Genomic DNA, 18,699 nt, shown 5'->3' on the forward strand with positions numbered 1-18,699 from the left:
TTGTTTAAGTGTTAAAATAAATGAAATAAGCACAGTATTTGGGAGTGGGAAATTCAGGATAAAGCAGTGTCATAACAAACCACTTTTTTCTTTTGTAGCTAACAGAAAATCTTCAATTGGTGTAAAAAAGAGCAGCAAGAATAGAACGTTAACCAGACAGTCTATATCAAGAATTCCAGCATCATCAAATTCTACCTCATCTAAACTAACTCATGTAAATAATTCCAGGGTACCAAAGAGACTGAAAAAGCCTGCAAAGCCTTTACTTTCAAAGATAAAGTTGAGAAATCAGTGCAAAAGGCCAGAGCAAAAGAATGCTTCTAGAAAGCTTGAAATGGGAAATTTAGTTCTCAAAGAGCCTAAAGTAGTTTTGTACAAAAACTTGCCCATTAAAAAGGATAAAGAATTGGAGGGACCAGTCAAAGTTGCAGTCTCTAGTGGATGCTTAACGAGGCACGCAGCGAGAGAACATAAACTGAATTCTGTGAAAGGTGCTCATGAGCAGGGTGATATTCCACCGTGCACATACATAACCAGGAGGTCAATGAGAACAAGGATGAGTTTGAAGGAGACCTCTGACACAAAGCTTGAACCAAATACGTTGGATAGCTATAAGAATAATTTGACTGGAACACAACCGGACGTTGTAGAGCAGCAGTCTCGTGCGGGAAACGAAAATGGTGTGGTTCATGGACCATCACATAAAGGGGAGGGTCGGTGCCAGAAAAGTGATGCAGGCACATCAAAAAAGAAATCTCGGCAAGGAAAGCTTGTAAAAACGTCTTCAAAACCAGAGGAAACTGATACTATGCACAATACACCTGTGAAAGACAAAGTACCAGATTTGGTTAGTTCTCATTCAGAACTTGAAGAGAGGAGTAATGTGGTGGACACACCTGTTGGCTTTAAAGACTGCATCCCTGGATCTGGTGGCTGCTCTGTAACAACTGACAATTTTAAAGCAAAAGACAGCTTTAGAACTGCAAAAAGTAAAAAGAAAAGACGAATCACAAGGTATGATGCACAACTTATCCTTGAAAATAGCTCTGGGATCCCTAAATTGACTCTTCGTAGGCGCCATGATAGCAGTAGCAAGGCAAATGATCAAGAAAGTGATGGAATGAATTCTTCAAAAATAAGCATCAAATTAAGTAAAGACCATGAAAAAGATAATAACTTATATGTAGCAAAGCTAAATAATGGGTTTAACTCAGGATCAGGCAATAGTTCAACAAAATTAAAAATACAGCTAAAGCGAGAGGAAGAAAACAGAGGGACATACCCTGAGGACCTTCGTGAAAATGGTGTGTGTTGTAGTGAAACTCTCTCCCTTTTGGAGTCGAGAATGGAAGTAGATGATTATGGTCACTATGAAGAGGAAACAGCAGATGAATCTTCATCAGAGGAGGACGATGAAGAGGAAGATGACTATGATGATGAATTTGATGACTTTATTCCTCTTCCTCCAGCGAAGAGATTAAGGCTTATTGTTGGCAAGGATTCAATAGATATTGATATTTCTTCCAGGAGGAGAGAAGATCAGTCTTTAAGGCTCAATGCATAAGCTTATAGGTCTTAAACTGACCTGGATGTCATTTTTTAAAAAATATATAGAAAATAAAATTAAAAAAAAAAAACAACAAAAATTCCATTTGATTATTCCTCAACTAAAGAACTTTCTGAAAAAGTTAGCGGCAGCACTTCTTTATTCACCTATCAACATAATATTGTAGAAAGTGTACAGCATCCTGACTTCTTAAGTCTGATTTGTGCAGATTTTTATTGTACTTTTTAATAGCCTTCTTATGTGCAATTCCGAGTTAGAGGTAATGCTCTGTTGTAAAATAAAGGCTCAAGCAAAGTTATAAAATTGCATCAGATCTTTCCATGCAGGACAATGAAAATACAGTGTGGCTACAGAATTATTTTTGATCAGTAAGAGCATTAGTTTGCTCTTACACTATTTGACTAAACAATTTACAAAATCATAGTAGCAGCATATTAAGGTTTTCTAGTATATGTTAATATCACCAGCAATGATCTGCAGCTTTCCAATTTATTTGCTAGATGGTTTTTCCCCCCTTGGAGTTTGTCAGTTTTAACACTGTATGCTGTCCCAGAAGTACTGTTTGTGGCCTTTGTTATAGTAGCAAACCGTTGGTTGGAAGTCAAATTGATTTCTTTAAAAAAAGAGGAAAAAAAATATGAAAAGGTGTTGACAATTTGCTGACTTTTTAGTACATTGTATGTACAAGGGTAGCAGTATGCAGAATAAAAGTTTGGATATGGTGTATTTATTGCTTGTTACGTAAATTAAACACCTTGTATTTAACACTTTTCAATACTTTTAGATAAAATTGTTCTTTGCAAGAATGATTGGTGCTTATTTTTTCAAGAATTTGCTGTGAAATAATGTGATTACGATGGGCAACATTTATCCAATGAACTGCAGCTATCCTAAATTGGTTCTTCATATTTTTCTGTTGCACTTGTAAAATGCTACAAGGAATTTAAAGAAAATCTATTCACTTTAACTTATGATAGTTTTATCAAATTAAAAACAACTAAGTCACAGCTTTTGTTCTGTGGTAACCTATTGTTTGTCTTTTAAGAACCAGTTGTAAAAGACTGAAAAAATATGTATATGTTGTAAATATTTGTGTGTTGTGAGAAATTTTGTCATAAGAAATTGAGATAACTTGCCAGAAGGGTTTTTAAGTTTAGAAATACATCCTTGCCAATAAAATAGGAAACTGTAAACCTAGTTTTAAACTGCATCAGTTGGAGTTCTTTGCTCATACATAGTTCACTTAATACTTCAGAGTCTGCTTTATAACAATGAAGAGCATCAGGGCAATCTTTGGCTCTTTGGTTTTTAATAAAAGAATGTTAGGAAACCTCTGGGCACAATGGACTTGTTTGTATGTATAAATCAACTCATTCATGTGCTGCTTCTTTGAAACAGGTCGAGAACATCATAGCTGACAACTGTGTATCGCTTTGGTCTGTGTTACCTTTCTACTCAGCCGTGGATTAAGGTTTAGAGATTCTTTGTGGGGATGTAGAAACAGAAGTTTCATCCTTAAACAGGTGCTGTTGGATCAGCTCAGTCTGCTGTTGGCTGCAGAGGATTTTCATGTCAAGTCCAGCCCTTTCTGCCCTAAAGAGCAAGAGCTTGAGTTATGTGGCCACTCTACTACCCGGGGTGAAATGGGGAACATTAGTGGAGAGAATTGAGGGTAGAATTAAAACCTAACGCTTGTAACTTTGTAACTGTTCTAAAGGCCGCTGTGTCTCATGCACAGGGTGTGTATGTTCTAAAACATGGATGGGTCAGTCTGTCTGCCATGCATGGCCTCTCCTGTCAGAGCTGGGCCTTTGGTTCAGGAAGGACATCACAAAGACTTAAGTGAATATGCTGACAGCTGTGGATTGTCTTGTGGCATCTTTAGTTGTCCTGTATCATGTAAAATGGGTTATTAAATATTGGGTTAAAGGAAAGATAGCTGTGTTACTAAGGGTTTACTCTCTAGTAGGAGATTTACCAAGAAACAGTTGATGACAAATGACTCTAGTCCAGCTCTTTCCTCAAGATTCCCAGATGTTTTCGCTGGGTGCTGTGCCCTCCAAGCATGTGGCTGCATCAGCAAGAGCTCTGAGGAGCTGAACAGAACATCTGCACATTTTCCCTTCGCTGCCTCATAGTATTGCTGCAGCATGCTCTGGGATACCAGTTCCACTGCTTGATTCACAGCCAGTTTTCCTTGCAGCCCTTCTGTCTCCCTGCTGCTCCTGCTTGCAGATTCATCTGATGGCATTGGTGTCTGCAGTGGAGGGGTGATAGGTTTGCAGAAAGGTAATTCACCTGGGGATGAGAGAAAGGGGGTTGATACAGCAACTAAACATTGCCCACTATTGCTGGTATTTACTGACCAGTGGTTGAGAGCAAGTTTAAGGCTTGATAAACCACCATCAAGCAATGAGCGCAGATCATAAAACTGGTGGGGAAAGAAATTGCAAGTGAATCGTGCCCTTAGATATAGAAGCTGTTTCCCTGGATTCCTAACTCATTGTTCAGCCAAGCCCCTAATGCAACCAGCTTTCCTTTTTCTCTGGTGCAAAGATAAGTACAGGTAGCTCTTGGGACATCAGGAGGTCTGGATTGGTATTGTTCACTGAACAACTTTCTTGTCTTGAAGAGTCTGGAACAAAAGCTCCTGGTCATTTCTGCTACACAGATGTTTGTGTTACAGTTGCCTTGAAAACAATAGAAAGTGTTCCTCCAAGTTGGTCAAGTAGGCAGGGCTTCCACAACCCCAGTCTCTTTTCTCCTTCCTTGCCCCAGGAAGTGTTTTTCTTTCATCATCTATATGTGAATTGGCAGACCTTCATGTTTCCCTAACCCTAGTGGTAGGAGAACGTGAATGTTTGTGTCATCACCTGTATGAGAACCTGAAAACTTGGCCATGTCTCTTTCTGTCCAGATTGCAAAGCACTGTGGAGTTAATAGTGATTTGACTCTCAGGGACCCTGTCTCTCATTTCCCAAGATACTGGTAAGACAAGATGCCACAGTAAGTTTGGGATGACCACTGCACACCTTTTAGCACGTTGAAGCACTGGAGGAAGCGTGTTGTAGATGGGTTTTACCAGCAACTTGTGTGTTACGTGTACCAGTTTGTTGGGCTATAAAGGAAACATCACAACCACTGTGAAAATGGCATGTTGGCTGCAGATTTGAGAGTATCCTGGCAGGGCATACTGAACTGATAAAAAACTGAGGGCAGACTTAACATGAGCTTTTTGGGTAGCAGGTGTAACTGCTCACTTTAAACTGTGATGTGGTGAGTTATTAGGGCTGGGGCAAAGGCATTGATTTTTTGTAAGACAAAACCAGATACCATTTGATTATATGACAGCATTACAGAATTGTGCTTGTAACAGGCAGTGAGCACAAGAGAAGAAGGAGCACTCCTGAGCGCTCTGTTCAACTAGAACTTTGCATAGACACACTACAGTAAAATTGCTGCAAAATACATTACATGCAGTTTGATCCTAGTGGAGACTAATGTTCATCTCAGAGTGACAGAAAAAATTATTACTCCATATGTCTCTGTCTGCATTGCATAAGGCAGTCTAACCTTTCCCTGTGTTTCTGGAGTGATACAAAAGGTATTTCACACTTACCTGAGGAGGCATTATTTGATTGGATATAGCTGAATATGAATAAAGCCTTTCCTGCTTTCTATGTACAGGGATATTTCCCTGGACATTGGGGAATTTCTGGAGAATTGTTTGTACCAAGAAGCAGCAATGTTTCTACAAACAGCAGAAGCTTGTGACAGTTGGATGCTATTGCAATGTTGTATGAAATGTGTCCCCCCCCCTCTGCATCAATCAAGGTCTCTGCCCCATCTGTAACTCCAGCTGTAGTGTGCAAGGAGTGAGTTTCACACCTGAAGAAAATGTGTCTGATAGAACTACTGTGGATTCTCTGTGAGATTAGTGTGAATGTCCTGTGACTGTCTTTTTTTTTTCTCCTGTATCTCAAATGCCCAGTTTTGGTTTTGTTATTTTCTCTTCCCCTCTCTCCTGTGTGTTTGTTGGGCATTAGGTGTTGCCGTGTGTACTCTGAATGCTCCGGTGTTGCGTTGTCTGAAGCTCAGTTGTTCAGAGCGTTACCTTGTTGTTCACAATGCACTGCCGTTATTCAGTAATGCTGCTGGCCCCCATGTTACACATACACAAAATCTGTATTCATGTCTGCTTTTGGCTGGTGTTTTTCTCGGGTTTTTTTGTCCATTTTGCTTAGTGGTACCAGTGCACCTTCTTTAAAAACAGCTCAGAAGCAAAATTCCTTTCCTGCCCATAATTGTATGGTAGGTTGCCCTTTTTAGAATGAAAGGTTGAAGGTTTGGGAGCCGTGTAGAATAAGACAATGAAAATTAAAAGCAAAATCACTGAAGTTTGTGTTTATCTTAAATCCGTGTCCCCAGTGAGTTTTCTCTTGTTTGGGCTGGGTCTTAAGTAAACCTATGGCCTTGCATGACCTCAAATGCCCCTCCCTAAACTCTTCATTCAACAGATAATGAGGTTATGGTGGAATGTTTTTCTTCAGCATCACTTCATGGCAGCAACAGTAACTACACGTTTGCTCTTTCTTGCCTCTTATAGCTACTGCTTTTTGCCCAGCAAAGGAACCTGTGTGGCTGTCCTGCTTGAGTTCACATACCTTATTTACAAATATTATTATTGCAAAGTATACAGGTTGTTTCCTTCTCCCCACAGACAAAGGAAATACATGACTTCTTCCCATTTAATTTAACTATAATTTTATTTGGTTTCATCCTTGCATGGAATTGGACCAGAACAGTTCCTGCCATAGAAACAGAAGCTGAGGTGTTGGAGGACTCCTTGTTACAGGTACTACAGGTATCTCAGTGGTGAAACAGGTACAGGACCAGATAAACAGTGTTGCTCAGGAATCACCTTAACTAGCAAAGATTTCTGGTTGTGGTAGCGAGTTTCAGTCAAGTGTGGAGCTGTCAATGAATCCAACAAACTGCAGATTTTTCCACTGATACTTTATGATGCTCATCAGATGTCAGTTCTATTTCATAATTAGATTTGTTTAGATTATTTTTTTGCTTCAATCCCCATTCACTTAAGAGTTGGATTCAATGATCCTTGTGGGTCCCTTCCAACTCAGAATATTCTGTGATTCTGTATAATTACTATATTTGGCTGCAACATTTAACAAGAGAATTGGTGGTAAACTGGTAGATCAAAAGAAGTGTGGTCAGCAGGTCAAGGGAGGTGATTTGCCCCCTCTGCTGCACTCTCATGAGACCCCCCACCTGGAGTACTGTGTCCAGGTCTGGAGTGATCAGCACAGGAAAGACATGGAGCTGAGACAGAGACAACTCTCTTGAGCTGGTCCAGAGGAGGGCACGAAGATGATCAAAGGGCTGGAGCACCCTATGCTTCATGGCATTGGAGGCTGAGAGAGACTACAAGGGCAGGCTGAGTGAGCTGGAGTTGTTCAGCCTGGAGAAGAGAAGGGGCCAGGGAGACCTTGGAGCACCTTCCAGCACTGAAAGAGGGCCTACAGCAAGGCTCGAGAGGGACTTTTCACAAGGGCATGCGGGGATGCGACAAGGGGGAATGGCTTCAAACTGTAAGAGAGTAGGTTTAGATTAAATACTAGGAAGAAATTCTTTATTGTAAGGGTGGTGAAACACTGGAACAGGTTCCCCAGAGAAGTTGTTCGTGCCTCATCCCTGGAAATGTCCAAGGCAAGGCTGAATGGGATTCTGAGTAACCTGGTCTAGTGGAAGTTGCCCCTGCCCATGGCAGGGAGATTGAAATTTGGTCATCTTCAAGGTCCCTTCCAACAAAAACCACTCTTTGATTCTATGATCTGAGGTAGAGAATGGCAATCATAGAAATGTGATGCATAGGACATGATTGTACTCGTATTTGCATAAACCATGTGTAGCATTAGGACAGAACTGCTTGCTAATTCGGGTTACCAAAATCTCTTGAATAGTACTGAATACCAAGACATAAGGACAGTCTTTCCAGATCCAGAGATTAAGTCCTCTCCTGTAGCTCAAGTGCAAAATGCCCTAGAGCCAAGATGAGCCATAGCCCAGCTAGTCACAGTAGGCAACAGTATCAGGGGGATTACCTTCTCATAATGCCAAACTGCTGATCCTTCAGCAGTGTGGCACATTCCAATTTAAGAAGAGCAAGCTTCCGGATCCAACCATGGGTGTGCCCTCAAAGTATGCATTGTTAACAAAACTTTACTGTCTGACCCTGCTGATGCCAGGACCTGTTTTGGTCTGAGCCACTACAGCTTTGCTCTAAAGACAAGGTCTGTCAGGATGAACAGGACCTACGGGACTTTCAGAGGCTTGAAGAGGAGGAAACACCAAGAGCGAAGAGCTATGGGGAGTGTTTGGTAGGACTGAAGAGAAAGTGATTGCTGTTGGCTAGTGAGAACACACAGGTTAATAGGGGATGAGCAGATCATTCTCTCATGCCTACTCATGTGTAACACTTCTCTGTTATGCTGGGCAGTAATTATGCTGTCAGTAAAAGCATTATAGGACAACATTATGCATAGTGCTATTGGACTAATCAGTTCATATGCACATATCCCTTCTCACAGCCCTTTCAGGCAGAGAACATGGAATACCATTTCAGTGGCATCAAACATCCAGTTAAATGGTACATTTCTCTGATGGGAAATATTTGGGTCACACAGTCCTGCTTCCTGCTCTCTCCTTCTATCTGGGAGTTTAATGTTTACCCCATCTTTGGCTCTTTCCTTAAAGGGCTTTTCCAATATCACACTTCCATCCTATGCAGCTGATCTGCACACCAGATGCAGCTGATGCCCCAGAAATGGTGCTTCTACAGAGGGAGGAGAGAGGTGTCTGGAAACTGGAAAAAACCACTTCACAGCTCATGCTGCAGCTGTAGAGCTCACAGTCAGTGAGGACCCAGAGTGCTGCTCCCAGCAGGAGCTGCACCAAAGCAGCCAAGAGCAGCACTGCTGCTGGTAACCAACACCAGCCCCACTTGGCTGCCTTGGTGCTGAACTGGGTGACATCACTAATGACGTTCCTTTGCCCTGTTATATCAGAGCTTGTGTGCTGAAAATGCCAAAGGGGACAGGAATTTGGAAGAGGGAAGCAGAAGAGGAAGTTCAGCCCTGGTGGTGGTCTCCCTCCTCCGTAGGATGCGGCGTTGTGTTCTGTGGGACAGCCGAGATGTACTCACTGCCCACGAGCACTTGTGGTGATTAATCACTGATGGTAAAAGTGATCTGTCTGACTGTAAGTTGTGAGGATGTGCCTAGAGGGCAGCCTTTATCTACATCTATGGTCTTGCTGGGGACGGAGGCACTGCTTAGATGTGTAGCTTTGGAATTGTGCTTTGTGTGAGACCCCTTGGGATAAGAGCTGTGCACTCTCATTGCATTCCTGTGGCACAGTCGGTTTTCTTTTGAAAGTAAGTTGAATTCTGAATTTCCTAGGTTTATCATTCCTTTTCTAAGAGAAAACAGAGTTGTCTTTGTGGCATTTTAGTCCTACCTAGCTGTAGTCTTGACTTCAAAATTCATGTTACTGAATCCTGATTGTGAGCAGTTTTCATGAAAGGATACTCCTGCCTTGTTTTTTTTTTCCAAGATGCTTGCAAGAAAATTCCTACCTTGCTACAGAAATATTTTCCAAAAGCTGCTTGGGGTTTTTATTCCACATAAGTTTGTGAAGAAACCCTGAAATGAGTAAAACACAAAGCAATACTGTCTCCAGTCCTATAGCCAGCTTGTAAAAAGCTTCCAAGTTGTAAAAAGATTAAACCTAAACTGACCCACAGCAGTGCAAAATCTTATAGGCTGACTTTGAAATATATTTTCACACAGTAACAACCTCCTATTTTTGAACAAACTAACAAAACATTTCCTTGAGGCTGACTATGCTAATCAGTGTGGAGAAGCAGGCATTTCCAGAAGTTCATCTTCAGCATGTAATTTGACCAGATGGAACTTAACCCATCTTTAGAGAAAAGCCTCAAAATAAATTTTAAAAGAAAATAATAAGAAACTCAAACCCTGCTTTTATCTTTCCCAAGCAAGCCAGCTGCCTTCTCTCACCTCCACTTGGGTTTAGGTTAGCTGTATTTTGCATTTGGAAATTGGTCTGCTGCATTTTGCTGGTTCATCTTCCATACCTGCACTACTCACAGGTTTACCTGTTGCAAACCAGGCTCTAGTGGGAATGTCAATGACACTCAGCAAAATTTCACAGTCTGAGGTGACACCAAGCTTCTTCCTGAAGTTGGCAAGGACAGAGCTGACACCTGACAGGGGCAGCTCTTTGTGCACTGCTTTTTTTGTTGCAGCTGAGGTCTGACTCGGTGCTGCTGTTCAGGGTCATGTCATACCTGCAAAGAGCTGCTCCCTATACCCCACTTGTCCCTTCACAAAACAGACTCTACCCTGCAGCGGGATATTGGAAGTGATGCTGGTTGGTACCAGGGAAGAAACTCCGAAAGCCAAAACGCCTAATGGAGCGTTATTCCAAGGACAGCCTCTAGTCTCACTTCTCTCCTTTGCTTTTCTGGCCAAGCTGGGTTTTATCCATTGACTGTTACCACTCCCGGCACATGGTGGCACTCAGATTCCAAGAGAGGGATTTCTTAGCCCTGCAGCCCCGCTTCCAGTTAGAGACCAGTGTGCATTAGTTACAAGTTATTTGGTCATTTATTGTTTTGAACTGTGAGGTATCTTGGGAGTGCATCTGAGTGTTACCTGGGGGGATACAACGACCGGCCATGCGCGACAAGGGCAGTCGGGAGGTAACTTGGTGAGTGCTGCTGTGCCCTTGCTGATTTTAACCCTTTTGCATTCCACCAGGAGTTTCCCCCTTCAGCACTTTCCAACCTTATCCATGCCTGTCTCTCGAGTTTCTGCTGTTTCCATTAGTCAGAACATCTCCTGCCAAGAGCTCACAGGCAGCGTGTGCTGTTGTGCCTCTCATCCTGCTGGGAGCCGCTTGCCACCAGCTTAAAAGGGGCAGCACAAGTACAGGAGGAAAGGGACATGAGGGGCATGAGGGGAAAGAGTGGAAAGAAGCAAGCAGTGTAACATCCTCCTCTCATCCCCTGGGTCTATAGGAATTCTTTCTTGGTTGAGATCCAGCATTAACACTTGCCTCAGGAATGCCGTATGCATTCTTGAGGGGGAGGGGTGGTTGGCTGGTCTTAGAGCTCCCAGAATCAAGTCAGAACAAGTTGGCTGCTGCCTGTCCTGTTGCTATGCAATGTTTTTAATTTAGTATTTGCTATGGGGTCGCAACCCCATGCTATGTGCTATCAGCAGCAGGAAGATCATGGCCAGCTAGGCAACATTGCTTTCTGGAATATTGAACTCTCATGTTTGGTTTACTTGCTATTCTCCCCCACACTGCAAGGTATTTCTTATCTACACAGACCTGGTAATCAATTTCTATGAAGTCTTAATGAAAATTATGGACTAATACAAATAGTGCAAGGTGTGGCTGAACTCTACATGTCCTTCCCTCAATCCAAGCCATGTGGCTCTCTCTTTATTGTGCAGCCCTGTCTTGCTGTTCTCACAGGTTTAGTCTCCAGACTCTTACTTTTGTCTATGCCTTCTTTAGATGAAGAATTACCAAGTGATGGAGGTACGGGGGCACAGAAACATGAACTGGCTTCCTTAAGGGAACGCAGTAGTGACAGAAGTGAACAGCACTGATCTCCTAACCACTGGTTAAAGTGCAGGGAAAAGACTTGATGCATCACCTTTCATGCAGGTTTAAGAATTCCCTGACACTGGGGTGTCCAGTAGGATGACTGGTCAGAGATGCAGGAAGTCTTGGTTGTTTGATACATGCTGTTTGTGTGCCCTTGAACTAGGTCCCAGAACCTGAATATTGCTTTTTAAGAAAAAACAGAACAATACCCACAAGCTGATCTGCTCTGAAAGTCTGGCTTAGGTTGGGTGCTCCAGAAAGTCAAATTGACTCACAGAATGGAAGGTGGGGAGATAGGAGGCTTTACAAATCTAAAGCATATGTAGATGCTTTTAATAAGTGAGTGAGTAGTCATAATTATCAGTGGGTTAGGGGCCCTGAGAACTGAGCTTTTCCACAGTTTACTGAGAAATGTCTCTGCCAGAAGTAGTGGGCCAAGAAAGGCAGAAGGGAACTTGCCCCACACCACTGCAGTTTGCAAACCTGATCTGTGGTAGAGGTGGGTTGGTGACAAGCACAGGACCTGCACTCTGGAGTCTGAGGCACTGGCTGCCATCCTATGCTACAGTTCCAGCAGCAGAGGGGCAGTTTCTGGGACAGAAGAGCAGTTTCTTTGAGTGCCTGGGATTCAGACTGCTTCGCTGCATTGCCCAGGGAAAGTTGCAATGGATATTATTTTTATAGTCCTGAACTTTTCCACCTTGTATTTATTACTTCTTCTGTTCCTGTGTATCCTTCTGTCTTGCCTTACTAGACTTGCCTTATGTACACATCACTGAAGCATTTGAAGTCTGACTCCTGATCTGTGTTTCATCTGCAAAACAGAGATGATACTACCTGCCATCTAACAAAGCCTGTAAGTCTAATAAAGCTATAAGCTCTTCAGGACAAGGACTTTTCCTAGTTATACAGACTTGTATGTATGGAGGATGAGTCTTGAATTAGGAAGCTGTAACTCACGTGGTTAGAACAGCACAGTTACTAGAAGCCCTCTTTTCTCTTTGAGCTAGTAGATGTAGGACAGCTGTGACTCTCCTATATTACTTTCTATCATTTCGAAAATCTTCTCCCCCACCCCCAACCTAGCATATCTATACAGGTGAGATTTGTATCCCTTTTATGTTGCCAAGCAGCTGCAGCTGCAGTCAGTAAGAATCTATTTAGACTAATGAGATGCTGCAAATCCATTATGGTTCTTTTGTTGACACCTGCAGACACTAAAAATTTATGTCCCTCTTACAGGACCTGACTGATGGCAGGGCTTCCCAGTGCTTGGCAGGCACAAGTGCTGCTGCACTTCACTGCAAAATGGTGTAAGAAGGAGGAGTCTTGGCTGTGGAAGGCAGCTATAAAGCCAAGAGGAATGGCTCTGTGTCTTGTGACCTTTGCTGATTGCGTGATTGCCTGACGTGGTATCATATGATGACTCTGAGAGACTATTAAGAATCAAGCAAGGCTTTTTTTTGTCCTTGCATCACCAGGATGAAAGCTTTCACAAAGCTCTCATAGTATTTGCTGATATACAAGGTGGATGACTTTGGTCAAATTCCAGGAATTTGGAAAGTGTTTGGTTTTTTTACAGACCTGTCACTTTTTCCTACTTACAGGCAAACCTGTCCCCCTTTTCCCCCTTGTAAAATAGGAATAATTATTCTTTCATTTTTAATTTTGTGCATTTCAATCATCTCTTTTCTACAGCAGACATCAAATGAGCAAGGATTTAGAAGGAAGAAGGTATTAGTCATACACCAGTATTCAACAGTGTGGTATATGCTCATGAGCTGTTAAGCTCAGCAGAGCCTTTCACCTCTCCAGGGCTGGTTCTTGTGGATATTTACTGGCTGCTGTAACATGCCATTTTTCACTAGCTGGTTCTAATCTTATTGCAAGATCTTCTGAGCTAGCTCCATTGCAAAGATTTTAACTGTACTTTGGAACACTAAAGGAGTAAAGATTAGGTACAGAATCACAGAATATGCCAAAATGGAAGGAACCCACAAGGAGTCCAACTCCTGGCCCTGCAAAGGACTATCCCCAACAATCACACCATGTGCCTGAGAGTATCATCCAAATGCTTCTTAAACTCTGTCAGGCTTGGTGTTGTGACCACTTCCCTGGGGAGCCTGTTCCAGTGCCCAACCATGCTCTGGGTGAACATTTTTTTAATACCCAAACTAAGCCTCCCCTGACACAATTTCAGGTCATTGCCTCCAGTACTGTCACTGGTCACCACAGAGAAGAGATCAGTGCCTGCCCCTCCTCTTCCCCTCATGAGGAAGTTGTAACAGCAATGAGGTCTCCCCTCAGTCTCCTATTGTCCAGGCTGAACTGACCAACTGATACTTCTCATCATGAGAGAAATTCAAGATTGTCCTTCCTTTTTCTCACAGATTCTGAAATTTATTTCTGTGGCTAAAATTGTCTGTCCTTGCCAGCACTAAAGACTGGAACTGATTTCTGTCCATTTCCCATCAAAGAGGAATTTGTACTCCAGCATTCACTTTGAAAGCACTTGAAAGCGCTGTTTCCTGGATCCTCGCCTGTTGCGCCACTGGATAACTGCACTGGTTGGAGAGTGGAGGATGGTCTGGGTGGTGCTTGGCAGCAGCACCACAGCAGGCGGAGGACAGTGTCTCTGTTGTCTGCGCAGGTTGGAGCGGTGCTTGGCTGTGCACCGAGGGCTGGAGGTTACAGCTGCTTTGCCCACACGGGGCTCCTCTAACCAGGGCAGACCCACACACTGGGAAGAGCAACACGCGGGTCTTGCCCCCTGCTCTGTTGAACCTGGAAGCATGGCAGCTGTCTGCCTGGGAGCTCTGTGGGTGCATTGTTTGCTCGAAGAAAGGATTTGAGTTGTGATTTTTTTTTTCTTTGCAAGCTTTCCCCAGGAGAGGGAGCAGTTCACACAAATGATGTTGCGGGAAGTGAATTAGCTTGTTTTAGCTCCAGCTAAACCGTGTTTGCCACCTTGCTGTGAATGCCTTCTTTCCTCATGCTCATCCTTTTCCTTCACCTTCTGACTCCTCTCATAGCACTGCAACAGCCTGACTCTTCGAGGCTGGCTTTTGGGGAAGGCATTTGCACCTCTCCACATTTTAAGCTGCTTTTCCCATCACAGTGCACCCCAAGGCTGCCCTCAGCGCCCTGTGCCACAACCCACACCTCCATCATTGGGCCCTGAATCACTTCATTCCCAGCACAGGGTCCCACTCGCCTCCAGCCCAAGCCACAGGGCAGTGGCTCGGCGACAGCTCCAGCAGTCATTATGGTGATCGTGGTCAGGGATAAAAAGACATCGGTTAACTCAGGAATTTGGGGCTGCTTTGCTGAAAACCTCCTTTCAGTTCTAGCAATAGTAACTTCCAGAAGTTTGCTGTTGCTTAGATATCCATTTGGAGGTTCACTGCCTCCCTAGCAGTCGATTATATTTCCAGTGACATATGCAGAGAAAACCAGAGGAAACTTGGGGGTTGTGGAGTTCAAAACCACTGCTGCCAAAGTTCCTGTCTTCATGGTGTCTTTTGTTATATTAGGAAAAGTTCCAAAGCAAAGTAGTCTGGTTACTGTTTAAGGAAGGGATTGCGGTTTCTTGTTGACTTACTTCATCTTTCTTTTTCTTTCTCTTCCTTTCTTCCTTCCTTTCTTTCCTTTCTCTCTCTCTTTCTCTCTCTCTTTCTCTCTCTCTTTCTCTCTCTCTTTCTCTCTCTCTTTCTCTCTCTCTTTCTCTCTCTCTTTCTCTCTTTCCTTCTTTCCCAAGAGGAGATATAAACAGAGTTAACCTTGTGATAATTGTATCTGGATACCGCACTGTATTCCAGTACATCTGATACAAAACCATCTACTGACATGTGCTCTGATTCTTAGTGCTGCTGTAAGCTGAACCACTCTGGGAAAATTTCCAAGGAATAATGTGAGGAATTCTCAAGGACAAGAGGAGAAGTACAGCACAAGGTATCTGTTCAACAGTAGTTCTGGGAAACTAGTGTGGCAGGGAGGCTGTCATAGCAGTGACTGGCATGAATTATATTGTTATTCTTAATCTTAGTGTGCCAGTGGAAAGCTTTTAAGCAGGTTTGTGTATGGATGACCCTCAAATTAAGAGCAAAACTTGAGTGGTGGATTTTGCAGCAAAGACCTGAAGTTATACAGCTGCTAGGGAATAAACTTTTTTCACTGGCTGAGATATGCAGCTGTCTTCTTGGACATGGTCATCCGTGGTAAAGACACTCCCTGAGACAGAAGCAGTCTTTTCAGGGCACATAGCTGTACCAATTGCATCTCTGCAGTGTGCTATCTCTGCTTGTCTGATACAAAGAAGACTACAGACACATGCTGTGATTTTTAATGCTACTGTCAGCTGAACCACTCTGGGAAATTTTCCAGGGAGCATCGGGCAGAGTTCTGAAGGACAGATTGAGGACAAGTGCAAGGTATCAGTGCTAGCAGCATTCCTAGGAGAGAACTGTGCTAGAGTTGTAGCCTGAAAGGGGGTAAACTTGTAAGTGTGTAGCTTCTTTTAAGTTAGGATGAGCAGGCATGATGAAGTGCCTGCAAAACCTTTGTATTATGAGCAGCCCCCTACACTACAATTTAACAGTCTCTAGGCCCATGCTTAAGTCCCCTTTTGTGTACATAAGCCAAGAGGGATTTGAGCTATAAGCTGTGTGTGTCCTTTCTTTGGCTGGAGGAGTATATTACCCCTGAGCAGTGTTGCAATTCATGAGGCAGTAGCTGGAGTATGACAGTTTACTTCTCCAGTGTTGCTCTGTCTGCTGTCGGTGGATGTTATCTAAGCCCATCAGATCATGTAGTTCATGTTGATTTTGGAATCTAGTGGTGACACTACACAGTGGTCAGGGTAAACAGTTCACACAGCAGCCAAAGTTCACTCTTGGAGGTCTGAGTTGTCATCTCTGCTTCCAGTTTGCATTGACAAAATGGCATAAAAAGAAGGGGGTTAGTGGAAATGGGTGAGGCAGTTTAACTCATATTGTTGATGTGACCATTCAAAGGGCAACATCAGAGTCAGCTGAGCATGAGTAAATTCACATTTATGAAGGTCTGACCTTAGACTCTGGACCTCCACAGTTGAAGAATCACTAAAGGGCCACTGAATTTCCATTGACAAAAGCATGACTTGAACTTCAATTTAAATGCCATCTCCACCTGAATTTTGTAATGTGCTCTGAGATAACAGCATGTATTACTTCAGAGGAATGCATTTTGCTATCTCACCACAGACCTGTGAGTTGGTGCCATCCAAAGGACAATGCTCAAAAAGAGTTTATAATCTCCAGGACTTTCTGTTCAGAGGACATCTCTAGGCAAAGAGTTTCTGCTTCCTGTTAAGGCTGAGCATGCAGCAGATTTTGTCTGTTGACATTGGCAAGTCTCTTTAGGCTTCATTTCAGTGTCTTTATAGCTCTTTGCTTCCATGTCTCATTACTTCAATTGTGTGACTTAAGTTATAAAATTGTTTTCAGATGGTCCTTCTACTTACTGTCACTGCACTGCCTGAATATGACTGTATCTGAAAGCACAGCAGCAATGCTTAAGCTGTGATAGTCATGCATAGTAGGTCTCCCAGGACTTTTAATTTGTTGCTTTTTGGTTGAGTTGGTGCACCTGTTTAAACAAGGAGAAAAACTACCGAACAGCATAAGGTATTGCAAGGAAATAAATTCAGCTGGAGTTTTGGATGTGGCCTTGGGTGGGTTCTGACAACTGGTAGGCTCACTCACTTCTACTTGCATACAAATCTGTGTTGAGAAGAAGTTCCTGTCTAAAGGATTGTGATTTTGTCAGTTAGTGGAAGAGTCTTGTTAAAGGACGGATCTCAAAGTGCTGTTAGGAAGAAAAGGACATTTGTCTGGATAGCTCTTCTCTACTGCCTGTCTTCTCTGTGGGATGTGGATGAAAGAAGTTTTCAGTTCTGCTGTGGGATAGAGAACACAGCCCAAGTTCACAGAGCCCAAGGGTGGCATTTTTCAATAGTACCAGCTGCTGCATAAGCCAATGGCTGATTTGTCCCTGACCTCCATGGTAGTGGCACTAGGCCAATATTGTATGCTCCAGCAAATCATTCCCTCAGGCTCTGTAAATCCTGTGCTATTGTCCTGCTTCTGGAGCACTGAGAGGACAGCCTCTGTCACTCATGCTCTGAGAGCAAACTATGCAGGAAGGATGGTGATAGTGCTTTAAGCTGCTGGATTCGGGGTGCAGGGATGGAACTGAATACCTAACTGAGGAATCAATGGCTGGATCACTGCCAGTCAGTGAACATCACTTGTCTGCTTTGGAATTTGCAGACGTGCATGTGCCATGCTACCTGCTGAACACAGGCCTGTGGAAAACACAGGTTTATTGAGCTGTGGATCAGAAAGACAGAAGCTGACACTATGGATTGCACTTACTCTCAGTTGGAAAAACTATTAGTTGCAGTTCAGGCTGAATATCACCTCTCTGCCTCTCCTGTTATAGTCAGCACGCACAAGCCTTTTTGTTATAAACTGAGACACTATGTGAAAACACAATGTCTTCACCCAGAACAGAAGGGCACAGAGTCTCTTTGCAAAGGGCAGCAGAAATGCTGGTCCTGTGGCCATGTTTGAAAGCTGTGGTTTTCTCCTATTTCTACCCATTTCCTGGCTTTCAGCTGCTTTGAAAATGGATCAAGAGTGGATGACTTAGCAAGAGAGACAACAGAAAGGCTGAGTGGCACTTGCATGGGAAGATGGTAACAGAAGAAGGGAGGAGGCAGAAAAAGTGGGACAAGAACAGAGGTAAGAGTGACATTGACAGGAGAGAATAACAGACACTGATGGCCCAGAAGATGGAAGTGCAGCAGACAGTGGAAAGAAGAGACCTTGGAAAGATTAACGAGACTAAGCTGTGCTGAGGAGGAGGGACCTTGCACTGAGATTTCTACGCAGCTGTGCAACCATTTTCTCACACAGTGAAAGAGATAAACATATGCACCATGTGTTATAAAGCAGAAATACAAGAGTAAGGAATTTTTCTGTTTTCTCTCCCAGTTTTCTGAAAAGTTTTGTCCTTTTTGTAGATCTGTTGACTTTTCCTCTAGAAGCTACTTCTCCAGAAGGCACGTTCAATTTTGCAGTTCCACAGAGTGCAGATTTTAACTACACATGCACTATGAAGGCTTTGTTTGGAGAAGTGCTGTGCACAAATAGAAATTTGAGGTTTTATGGCTGGTAAAGCAATAACAATTTAAAGGAAATTCCTTTCTCTGTACAAGTTAGGACATGCCAGATTCACCTCTCCCCTGAAACTTGTGTCACCATCCATGCAAACTAGCCTGAGCAGGTAAAATTTCTCATCTGCTTTGAAGTTCCAGTTAGTGGCAGACCAGACCCACTGAGGGACTGAGTGAAATCTGTCCTGCCGATTCT

At 43.2% G+C, this 18,699-nt stretch overlaps 1 protein-coding gene across 6 annotated transcripts in view; it reads left to right on the top strand.

Annotated features, from left to right (window-relative positions):
- The window catches only part of KMT5B (lysine methyltransferase 5B), a 28,413-nt gene extending 25,839 nt beyond the window's left edge, over positions 1–2,574 (top strand). For all 6 annotated transcript variants that reach the window (XM_071558700.1, XM_071558699.1, XM_071558701.1 and 3 more), the window contains one exon: positions 99–2,574. In XM_071558700.1, coding sequence (XP_071414801.1) covers positions 99–1,564 — 1,466 coding nt within the window. In that variant the 3' untranslated portion in view covers positions 1,565–2,574. The remainder of the gene's footprint in view (positions 1–98) is intronic.
- The last annotated feature ends 16,125 nt before the right edge of the window (positions 2,575–18,699 follow it).

The sequence above is a fragment of the Pithys albifrons genome, chromosome 6 (genome assembly GCF_047495875.1).
Source record: "Pithys albifrons albifrons isolate INPA30051 chromosome 6, PitAlb_v1, whole genome shotgun sequence".
NCBI lineage: Eukaryota > Metazoa > Chordata > Aves > Passeriformes > Thamnophilidae > Pithys > Pithys albifrons.